Here is a 12,725-nt window from a genome sequence, read left to right on the forward strand (position 1 = left end):
GAAAATGTGTATTTTTATCTGGGAAAAAGTGTAATTTAACCGGGAAACATGGAAATTTTTTTTTCCTTGTCAGCATGTACACGCTGATGATGTCACTATCTCATGATTTTTGTGACCTCAGTGTATGGTGGACAAAAATGTGGTAACACCGAAAACACAACACATTACTATCCCTGATACAGTATAGGAAAACTGTTGGTATCCAAACCAGCTTGCCTTGTCTCTGAATGGTTCAGTACAGGTACTGCATGGTTTTTGAGGGAATCTTATATCATTCTTCCTACCAAATAGCAGCAAATTCAGGTAGAGGTGTTGGAGGTGGTTAGCAATTGCACAGCTTTCTTTCCAAATTAGACCACAAAAGCTCAATAATATTGAGATATGTTGACTTTGGTGGCCAGGAGAGTTGAGACACTTCGTCCTCATACATTTAAAAGCAGTCCTGGACAATGTGAGCTGTTTGAACTGGGGCCCTGTCATTTTGGATCACAGCAGCTCCATTGTAGCACAGACATTGTATCATGGGATGGACTTGATCTGCCAGTACGGTCACATAATCTTCAGCAGTAATGTGACCTTGCAGAGTAACCATGGGGCCCATAGAATACCATCATGTGGTTGCTGAAATCATCACCAAACCACCACCATGTTTCACTCTTTGAACGTAAAACTGGGCAGGAGTTGGAAACAGTATGAAATAAGACTCATCTGGCCAAATGCCTTTCTTCTATTGCTCCATAGTCCAAGTTTAATTACTGGCTTCAGCACCCCGTTTTCTTATTATGGGCATTTGCATGATTGGTGAGCGATTCTGGAATTGCAGCCCACCCTGCAGCTCCCTGTTTCTGGAACTCCCTTTGTGTTATTTTGGTGCTGACACTGTTAACAAGTCTGACATTCAGTTCTGCAGTGAATTTTGTAGCTGCCTCATCTTCTTTTTGTCACAGTCCTCTCCAATAACTGTGTCATTATCACTCAATGCGCACTTTCATCAGTGATGTGACTTAGCATATGATGTTTCTTAGCTTTGCCTGTATGCTTTATAAATCTTCAAAGTGGTGCCTCTGGAAACGTCAAGCTATGTTGGTTACAGATGCACGTACCATATGAATGCCAACACTTTGACCATGTTTAAATCCACTTAGTACGCAACTACACACAACACTGTTCTGACCATGATTGGCATTTGGAACATGTTGGGGACATTGCACAGATGGTGTTTGTGGTCATATACATCAGCACAACCTGCAGGCTTGGCTAGTGTCTGTGTTTATGTTCAAGTGTATATTTCTCATGGTGTTTCCATATTTTTGTCCAACCTCTATAGGTTTGTAGGTTCAACGTCTCCTCCTAAATTACTGGATCGACTTCAACCAAACTTAGTACATAAATCACTTGATATTTGGAAAGAAGCACTGTGGGGATAGGAGCACCTACCTCCTAAATGGATGAGAGTGGGGGTGACCCAGACTATATTCATGTAGTATTTGAGAATTAGTGCACTTCAGGGTTTCCAACAAACTTTAAACATAATTTCAAACCTTATCTAAAATTTTTCTTGTTTACATTCTGAATGTCAAATATTTAAAACGTTCATTCATTTGTAAAGTAATCAAGAGTTTGAAGCTGTTTTACACAAAGGAGTTAGATCCTTTAAAGTAGCTCTGTGGGGTTAAGAACCACAGTCTACATCCCTTAGTGATAGAATGAAAAGGGGATGACATTGAAGCAAACCTCAGGAACATACGGAAGTGAATACTATACACAGGAGAGGGGGATTTAGTATCTGCTGGGGTAGTCGTCTGAGGTGTCAGTCTATAAGTGGTACCAGCACCAGAGTTCTACTTGAGAGATACAATGAGCCCTTCAGCAGACCGCATGGCAGGCACCCATAAAACTGTCTTGGTCTACCTCATACCTGGTATCACACAGGTCGACCGGTGGTCTCAGGCAGTATAAAATGTGTGGTAGAGCCCCCATTAAATGCCCTCAGCAGTCACTCATTAAACTAAAAAAAAAGGGAATCATTAGTAAATATTAGTTAAATGTGCAATTGGTTGTTAAACATTGCTCATTTTTGATTTTGTACTAGCAGGTAGATAATGAAGATAGATACATTGTTTTTGTTAAGATTATTGGTCAAAATTATGAAAAGTATTTCTATGAGAAGTCTGTTACAACACAACAACTGATTGTTGTATTCTAAAACACAGTAGCACAGAAGGTTTAGATTTTGATATAAAATGTGGTATTTTTAGAAATGTTAATGTGTGTAAATTTTTGTGGCAAAAGCTGCTCTTCAAAAAGCATTGAAAATTATTTGGTTTTTGTGTGAAATATGGAACACATGTGTAGGAAATTGACATTACAGAGTTCAGTGCAACATGCTGAAGCAATATTGCTTTGAATGTAGTAGATGAATTCACAAACTGAAACACTGAATCCTGTCAGAACTGGAACCGACTTGAATCAGCCCATGCACATTCTATAGAAGTAATACAGTTATTATTATACTGTGTTTGGTAACGTAGTTTTATTTATTTTGAATGTAGGATTGTTGATTTATTTGTTACATATGTCCTTTTTATGTTGCATCAAAAGATTGGTGTGATATCATTTGTTTTCAAGATTTTTAATTTTGTTTTGGAGAGTTTATCACATGCTTTTCAAAGTAAGCAACATCGCCATGTGTTTCACACATTTGTAGTTCAGTTTTATGTTTCAGCGCATTTGACACCCTTTTGTGACAGTTATAATCTACCTATCTTTGTTTCCACTATAACATCTCTTCTTAGTGCTATTTGCCCATTAAGTTTTTCCTCTTAGGTGATTTTATGAACCAGCAGCAACATGTGATATGTAAGCTTGTCAGGTTATAAGGAGGAGACTTATTTACACCCAGTGAAAATGGCTGCTGAGAAATGTGTTTTGGACAGAAATCAAAGACAAAGTGCGACTTCAGTGTATTAAGGAATGAAATTTCTGGTGACGTTAAATGATGAAATGGAAAACAGATTTCTTATCTCTCCGTACTCTGTCACATCTTTTGCTTTCACTTGTTATAATCTTATTTGCATATGTTCACATTTCATTGCGTCGACTCATCTGTAACACAGCATAAATTTTTCAGAAAATTCATAGGATTGTGCCAGATGCTCGTGTCATCCGTGTGATGCCAAACACACCAGTACTAGTTGGAGCAGGCTGTTCGGGTATGATTGTAATCTCTTATCTTTTGTATATACTTAGGAAAGTATAAATTGTTGGACTTTATTGTGTAGGACAAAGTGGAGAGAACAGGCCTGTATGGAAAGTAGTCCAACAGTGAATAACTAGAATTAGACTAAATGCTTGGATGGAACACTGGATAACAAGAGTTCAATAAATGGTGCCACAAAGAGAAAAGTTTACAGTGAAAATTAAATTGGGAGAGGGTATTTTAACTTAAGTAGTCACAAGTCCTTAAAGCTTAGAGAGAGTGAAGAGATTATCTCTTTTATACAGTTGTGAATTATATATTACAACTTGTGGAAAAATAATGTTTTTGCCCTGTTGGGTGTTAAGACGAATGACATTCTTAATTCATGCCATTTGTTTGGTGTCATTATTTTGTGGTGTTTGTCTCGTAATGGCATAACATGTAGCTTTGCATTGGTATATTTCTAAAATGTATTGAAAGAAACATGAAAAGATAAATACAAATGTTAGATGTATTAATGGTTTTTTATGCTGGCTTATGTGAACAACCAAATGAGTGTGTAGGAGTTTGGAAAACTTTGCTCTATACACTATCTGAACTAAAGTATCTGGACACCTCTTTGTAATGTAGAGTAAACCACCAGCTATCGCAAGAGGTAGACCTACCAGTATAAAGGGAGGTGGGGTTATTGTGTTGTTAGTAGGGGTGGTTATTGTGTTGTTAGTAGAGAAGCAGTAACAGCAGAATGGGTCAATCAGGAGTGCTTATTGGCTTTGAATGTAGTCTAGTCATTGGATGTCCTCTGAGAAACAGATCAATTGGGGAGATTTCAACGTTTCCAAAGCTGCCCAAGTCGACTGTTGGTGATGTGATTGTGAAATGGAAATGCGAAAGAACAACCACCCCTAAATCAAGACCAGTCATGAAGCAACATCTGCGAGGCAATAGTTCCTAGACAATAACATTGCTGAAATGGGCTAGCCTACTCAGGGTCCTGACCTGAACCCAATAGAATGCCTCAACACCTGCTGAGGAAGAAATTACCATTCCTCCATTCATTCAGATACATGATTTAAAGTGTCCCCAAAAGAGTTAGAGCTTTCATAAAGGTGAAGGGTGGACACCACCTCCATATTTTGCCCGCTAGTAGGTGTCCTGATACTTCCGTTCAGATAGTGCATATACTCAGTGATTTCTTTTTAAGTAGTATGAGACATAATTTCTTCTTCTTCTGCTTATTATTATTATTATTATTATTCCAGTAAAACTTGCTCAAAACGGAATCGCATGGCATCAAATTAATTTCCCAAATTGGGCAAGTTTCCGTATCGCGCATAATTCAGTACGCTACATAAAATGTCAGGTATCGTGAATAAAAGTGTAAATTTGTAATTATGCATGTATTTATTTACCTTCACTCCTGTACGGTAGGTTTTCATATACTGTATATTGTACAATAGAACACTAGACTTACATTAACTCACGAACAATATGGCATTTCTGTATTTTTATTCTAACTTTAAATTTGTTTATGTTGTGTGTACATACATATTATTTCCACATTTATTTGTGTTACAGTTCATGTTTTTTTGACACATATCGAGGAGGGAAATCTGTTTGAATTAACTGTTCAAAATTGAAATTGTTTTTTTCTGCTCAATTTTTTGCACCATACAATAGTTCCAAAATGTGGGTGAATTGGTGCATTCTGCAAATTGCATAACATTGATTATGCATGCAACAGCTGGTTGAATTTGGTGGGAACCAAGCTGAATTCACATTTACTAGCTTTGACTTTCAGGTGGCAGGTTACATTGTCTATGAAAAGAAAACCTTCACAATCTCCTTTCTTCATTTTGGCATTGAGAGAGATCAGCCATCTTCCATAAGACCACTCACCATCCACATCCTTTTATTGCTTCATCATCTATCAGGAAACTTACTGATGTCTATGTTTTTGAAACAATGTGTTTTTTCCACCTTTCCAATCACCAATGGCTTCTCCATTTCACCTAACATGTTTCTACACAGCAGTACAGTTAGTCTTTCCTCAGACATTTTTGCACCAGTGCACTTTTCTCTTCAAATTGCTAGAGATTTTGAAGGCAGTGCACGATAACAGACATTGAACAAGTTTTTTGGGTCATAATTTGAAATTAGATTGTACAGTATTGTCTTCCATTCTGTTGCTACACTTTCCTGCAAATCCTTAGCATCCTCGCACACATCATTTCACAGAATGTTGTGCTTAGCTTTGAAACTGTCCAGCCATGCTGTGGGTGCCTTTACCTCCACATTTACAAGCAATTTAGGTCTATCAGTGTCTCAATCTGCAACATGGGTCCAGACAAAGGTAAGTTTTCTGCCCAGGCACATTTGAACCATTCCTACACTATCTCATTAATTTCTTCATTTTCCCTTTTATTCATCTTCCTTTTCATTTCTTTGTTCCCTTTGATCCATTCGTCCCATATATTATCCATGTTTCTTAAAGTATCATAAACTTGTATTTTACCACCTCTTAAACGCATTATTATTTCATGTGGAGAGAGTTTGTCTTTCTCACTTGTGTCTGTTATCTTAACCTTTTTGTTAGGTGTTAGCAACTCACTTTTTATTTGGCATCATGTTATCACTTTAAGTGCTACTAGTGAACTGAAACTGGCAGGAAATAATTCAGGTAGTGCATTTCCTTTAAATGCTTGACCTTTCCGGGTGAAATCATTGTTTAATGGAACAACACCCACCTCATTCATACAGATTGCAGTGGAGTGTTCATAGGTGTGCACCAATGTTCAAGTGTCGACCCATGCGTGTCAATAATAGTGGAAAATGAGAAATGCCAATGGAGTGCTCACCAATGAACCGTTTCCTTTGCTGTGCCAACGCTGCACATAACTTGTCCATTGTTGCACAGAGCTGTGTGGTTTGATGTCCCACCAAACCTCTTTTCTTGATTTTGTGCCTCTTAACAACATTTTCAGGGCTGTACAGTCTCTGTGTTAAAACTAGTGTACTTGTAGAGTTGAAAATAACTAAGTTATACTGTATATAATAGTGCAGTATAAGCTCTTTTGTGCATTACACAGTGAATTATTAATCAAGTTTTAAAATTTGGATTCTGTTTTGTGTTAGGCATGTTCCGCTTCATACAAAAAATTAGCATATAAAAGTGCATTGAATGCATCGGGACTGAAATACTTCAATGGTTGGGCAGATTTCCGAATTGTACACATTCTGCTTTGCTCAAGTTTTGCTATTATCACAATGTGATTCTGTATTTCTGACAATAATAAGATTTCTATATTATCTTTTAATGAAATTACTGCTATTAGATTCCTTTATGTATAAAAAGCCCAATTGTTGCTTACTTACAGACAATTGATATTGTATTGTATTCTGCTCGCTATCCTCAAGCTCTTCAACACTTTGTGAAAATTTCATGAAACGTTTTCTTCTCAGGTATTGGCTGTCTTACATAAGATTAATCAAGCTGTAACATCAGTCTTATGATAAATTAGCTGTTTTTAGATTCCAAGCTTTTATTATATAACAGTTCATGGCAAAACTTGGACTATATAATAAAGGATAACTGAAATTTTACTAGAAATAGCTGCTCAAAATCTTTAAAATGGAGTTAGTACTTATATTTGCAGCATAATGTGTCTCTGTTTTGAACGAGAGACAGATTGCTATTTCATGCAGAATTTAATATCAAATAAAAGGTGCTGATACACAAAAGTTACACCTGGCTGATATCACTCCATCTTGATGGAAGTGCATGACACCAATTACATTTGAAGTAGTGGAAAAATGTTTCACTTATAATAATTGTACATAGTGACATTAGGCTGGTCACATGTACCCTTTGGAAGGGTAGGATCTGGTAGTGGGTATGACTGACCAGTTATGGATGGTAATTATTCAACTCTTGTTTCTACCAGAGCATTGATAATTACTCATATCTCATAATTAGTAGATACATAAGACAGGAAATTTGATATGTAGATGTTTCCAAATAACAACTTTTAAAAAATAACAAGAAGATAAATATTTACAGTTTAAAATTACATTGGTAACAACAAATGACCACAGACTACAAAAAAAGATGTTTGTGATCACTGGAGCAAGAACAGCTTGACATATTGAAGAGATTCCTGTGACATTGTTACATAAGCTGCAATAATGCAGGGATTCAAATTAACCTGAATTGCCAGAAACTAACATAGCCTTAATTATTAAGTTTATCCCAGAGAACAGTGGCATAAAATATGACAGAAGTACAGGCTACCATGCACTTAAGGAGGGCTAGGCATAATTTTTTTTAATATTTTGTGTAAATTGTAATAAATAGCTGGTTCCCACAGCACTAAAGAAGCTATTCAAGGCCCTCACACGTGCATGCAGCAAAATAAAGGACAGCACCAGTCCTCTGACACATTGCCTGATGAAATCATCAAAAAGAAGTTCACACTCATGTGACACACAGGGTACCTCCATACTTAATTATAAACTAATGCTGCTAGTCAAGAGGATAATGTGCATGGGGCAGTACATTTTTAGTGTGTGGATAAGTTGAGAATTTGGATCTGATGGGAGGTTTGCTAGGATAGACAGTGCAACTGCAGTGACCACTCTGTCTGGATGGCTTAGTGGTCAGAGCATCTGCCTAGTGAGCAGGAGACTGGGTTTGAATCCTGGTGGTACAGATTTTCAACTTTCCCCATTGATTTCAATCAATGCCCGCTCGCAGCCAAGGTGTGTAATTCCTTTATGTATAAAAAGCCCAATTGTTGCTAACTCTTGGAAAAACTAGCACTTGACCAGCACCCACAACTAGAAGTATTAAAAGTTTGTTAAACTCGACAAAACTTCTCTGAACAATGTTAAGAGTCCAAAACATGACACAACAATAAAATTTTCGCAATTTATGAGGGCATACATATGAATAACTGAAAGTAACAACTCGAATATGCGGCTGATGCACCATACAGAATACTGTACCACGTGCTTCTGGCGTAATTCAAAACTGTGTCCCCTCTCCAGCATCCAGCCAGCCCTTAAACACCCTCAGGCTTGGTTATCTGCAACTACACTCCTGGAAATTGAAATAAGAACACCGTGCATTCATTGTCCCAGGAAGGGGAAACTTTATTGACACATTCCTGGGGTCAGATACATCACATGATCACACTGACAGAACCACAGGCACATAGACACAGGCAACAGAGCATACACAATGTCGGCACTAGTACAGTGTATATCCACCTTTCGCAGCAATGCAGGCTGCTATTCTCCCATGGAGACGATCGTAGAGATGCTGGATGTAGTCCTGTGGAACGGCTTGCCATGCCATTTCCACCTGGCACCTCAGTTGGACCAGCGTTCATGCTGGACGTGCAGACCGCGTGAGACGACGCTTCATCCAGTCCCAAACATGCTCAATGGGGGACAGATCCGGAGATCTTGCTGGCCAGGGTAGTTGACTTACACCTTCTAGAGCACGTTGGGTGGCACGGGATACATGTGGACGTGCATAGTCCTGTTGGAACAGCAAGTTCCCTTGCCGGTCTAGGAATGGTAGAACGATGGGTTCGATGACGGTTTGGATGTACCGTGCACTATTCAGTGTCCCCTCGACGATCACCAGTGGTGTACGGCCAGTGTAGGAGATCGCTCCCCACACCATGATGCCGGGTGTTGGCCCTGTGTGCCTCGGTCGTATGCAGTCCTGATTGTGGCGCTCACCTGCACGGTGCCAAACACGCATACGACCATCATTGGCACCAAGGCAGAAGCGACTCTCATCGCTGAAGACGACACGTCTCCATTCGTCCCTCCATTCACGCCTGTCGCGACACCACTGGAGGTGGGCTGCACGATGTTGGGGCGTGAGCGGAAGACGGCCTAACAGTGTGCGGGACCGTAGCCCAGCTTCATGGAGATGGTTGCGAATGGTCCTCCCTGATACCCCAGGAGCAACAGTGTCCCTAATTTGCTGGGAAGTGGCGGTGTGGTCCCCTACAGCACTGCGTAGGATCCTATGGTCTTGGCGTGCATCCGTACGTCGCTGCGGTCCGGTCCCAGGTCGACGGGCACGTGCACGGGCACCGACCACTGGCGACAACATCGATGTACTGTGGAGACCTCACGCCCCACGTGTTGAGCAATTCGGCGGTACGTCCACCCGGCCTCCCGCATGCCCACTATATGCCCTCGCTCAAAGTCCGTCAACTGCACATACGGTTCACGTCCACGCAGTCGCGGCATGCTACCAGTGTTAAAGACTGCGATGGAGCTCCGTATGCCACGGCAAACTGGCTGACACTGGCGGCGGCGGTGCACAAATGCTGCGCAGCTAGCGCCATTCGACGGCCAACACCGCAGTTCCTGGTGTGTCCGCTGTGCCGTGCGTGTGATCATTGCTTGTACAGCCCTCTCGCAGTATCCGGAGCAAGTATGGTGAGTCTGACATACCGGTGTCAATGTGTTCTTTTTTCCATTTCCAGGAGTGTACTTGTTTTCAGGCTCAGGACTTGTCCCAGTACCAAAGTACTATTTCTATATCTTTAATGCTAGCTTAGATGTAATTGCACATGCATATGGTTTGGTTTTGTGCTGATCACTTAAAGCTGTCACCGTAAGTTGTGCAATAGGTACCTCTCTCACATCAGTGAAAATATACAGGGTATCCTGCTATCATTTAAGAAAATCATCGAAGCTTGTAGAGGTAAAGCATAATGGATTTTTGTAAAACAATTATCAGCTCTCAAATTTCTTTTCTGTTATGCTAGAATTTTAGTGTGTGCACCCTTGTCACTTGTAGAACATCAAGATGGTATTATGAATTCTGCCCATGTGCAAGACAGCATTGCTGCAGTGGCAGTTTTGATTGCTTCATTGATTCGTGCATGAAGGGAACAGTGTCACTGACTAGTGTTGTGTACACAAAACACCACAAAAGAAGTGTAACGGTGTGACTTCGGGAGAGCATGGGGCCCATACGATGGGACCATCATGACCCATCCACCTCTCAGAAAATGTCATGCAGCACTTCCTGCAATTTTTGTGATGTACGATGAATTGTTTTGTAGGGGCTGCATCGAACTGCAGATTGCACTCTGCCAATATGTGCTTGAGACATATGGCGATGTCCATGTTGAGGTTGTTCTTTGACACTGCTTGTCTCTTTAAAGTTCCTTTGTTTCTGCCAATCATGCCTCCCCATACTGACATGGATGACTTCATATTACCATTGTCAGAGATTTGGATTCTGCATACCAGATGACACATTGTGCCTTCTTCTGGTCTGTCACCAATTTAATGCATTCCAAGTAAAATCTTCAACAAAGGAATAAGGAAAAACTTTGAAAGCTGCTAAATGTTTTACAACAAACCACAGTTCTCTATAAGTAATAATTTCCAAGTTATGAATTGTTTTGAAATTATGGTGCAACTTTTGCATGCCCCGTAGTTAGGATGTTAGAACAGACTGACTAAATTATTAATCGTGCCTTTAGTTTATATGTGACAAAGTGACACATCCTTAATGGGAAATTAGTTCCCCATTCTCCTAATGCAATCTGTTTTCTTTAAGTTTAGTAAAGCATGAATTAAGGAGTTTTAATTACTGAACTGAAACAGTGGCTGAAAATTACGTAATATACTACATAAAACATATATTCTACAAATAGTTTGTGGTGTGTATGTTAGTATCTTATCTCATGTTCCCCTTTGTTGGGAACTGTGGATTCCTATTATAAGTGAAGACAATCTGACTGGATGGAAAAATCAAGTTTTTACTGCTTGTCTTGTTGCCATTGTTTTTTTTTCTTGTCCAGAACATCCAGTCAGTCTCTGCCCTTTGCTGGCACTAAAACTTTAGGATTACTAAATTTCATTTATATCATGATCCATCACATTTGTAATTAATACATTAAAAGTTTTGTACAGTCGCCTTCTTTATTTGAGTGAAAATAAAAACATCATTTGAAATAATATGATGTCACCTAGAGCTAAAAAACAAATGTATGTGTCTGCTCGAGCAACCAGAATCACAGAACGATATAATTGTATGTAAGAATCTTAAATTTTTTCTAAAAAAGCTAAGCAAGAGATCATTGAAAAATATTGGTACTGTAGCTGGAGGCTGCTTCATTCATTTGTTTGCTTTACTATATAATTAAAAAGGTTTGCCACTTAGGGATGGTGCACACGAGTGTAGTGTAAGCTGTCTGTTTAGTGGACTTGTTGCATCTTCTAAGTTTCCTGCCAATGAAATGCAGCCTTTGGCTCACCTTCCCCACAATATTAACTATGTGGTCTTTCCAACTGAAGTTGTTCGTAATTTTAACACCCAGGTACTTAGTTGAATTGACAGCCTTTAGAATTGTACTATTTATCGAGTAATCGAATTCCAACGGGTTTCTTTTGGAACTCATGTGGATCACCTCACACTTTTTGTTATTTAGTGTCAACTGCCACCTGCCACACCATACAGCAATCTTTTCTAAATTGCTTTGCAACTGATACTGGTCTTCGAATGACCTTACTAGATGGTAAATTACAGCATCATCTGCGAACAACCTAAGAGAACTGCTCAGATTGTCACCCAGGTCATTTATATAGATCAGGAACAGCAGAGGTCCCAGGGCGCTTCCCTGGGGAACGCCTGATATCACTTCAGTTTTACTCGATGATTTTCCGTCTATTACTATGAACTGCGACCTTCCTGACAGGAAATCATGAATCCAGTTGCACAACTGAGACGATACCCCATAGGCCCGCAGCTTGATCAGAAGTCGCTTGTGAGGAACAGTGTCAAAAGCTTTCTGAAAATCTAGAAATATGGAATCAACTTGAGATCCCCTGTCGATAGCAGCCATTACTTCGTGTGAATAAAGAGCTAGCTGCGTTGCACAAGAATGATGTTTTCTGAAACCATGCTGATTATGTATCAATAGGTCATTCCCTTCGAGGTGATTCATAATGTTTGAATACAGTATATGCTCCAGAACCCTACTGCAAACCAACGTCAATGATATAGGTCTGTAGTTCGATGGATTACTCCTACTACCCTTCTTAAACACTGGTGCGACCTGCGCAATTTTCTAATCTGTAGGTACAGATCTATTGGTGAGCGAGCGGTTGTATATGATTGCTAAGTAGGGAGCTACTGTATCAGCGTAATCTGAAAGGAACCTAATCGGTATACAATCTGGACCTGAAGACTTGCCCGTATCAAGCGATTTGAGTTGCTTCGCAACCCCTAAGGTATCTACTTCTAAGAAACTCATGCTAGCATCTGTTCGTGTTTCAAATTCTTGAATATTCCGTTCGTCTTCCCTGGTGAAGGAATTTCGGAAAACTGCGTTCAATAACTCCGCTTTAGCAGCACAGTCGTTGGTAACAGTACCATTGGCACTGCGCGGCGAAGGTATTGACTGCGTCTTGCCGCTTGTGTACTTTACATACGACCAGAATTTCTTTGGATTTTCTACCAAATTTCGAGACAATGTTTCGTTGT

The 12,725-nt window shown here is 39.7% G+C and overlaps 1 protein-coding gene across 2 annotated transcripts in view; it reads left to right on the forward strand.

The window, feature by feature from the left end:
• Positions 1-12,725, forward strand: part of LOC124788097 (pyrroline-5-carboxylate reductase-like) — a 78,334-nt gene that overhangs the window by 35,469 nt on the left and 30,140 nt on the right. For both annotated transcript variants that reach the window (XM_047255213.1, XM_047255221.1), the window contains one exon: positions 3,131-3,212. In XM_047255213.1, the coding sequence (XP_047111169.1) occupies positions 3,131-3,212 (82 nt within the window). The remainder of the gene's footprint in view (positions 1-3,130; positions 3,213-12,725) is intronic.

The sequence above is a fragment of the Schistocerca piceifrons genome, chromosome 1, assembly GCF_021461385.2.
Source record: "Schistocerca piceifrons isolate TAMUIC-IGC-003096 chromosome 1, iqSchPice1.1, whole genome shotgun sequence".
In the NCBI taxonomy this organism is placed as follows: domain Eukaryota; kingdom Metazoa; phylum Arthropoda; class Insecta; order Orthoptera; family Acrididae; genus Schistocerca; species Schistocerca piceifrons.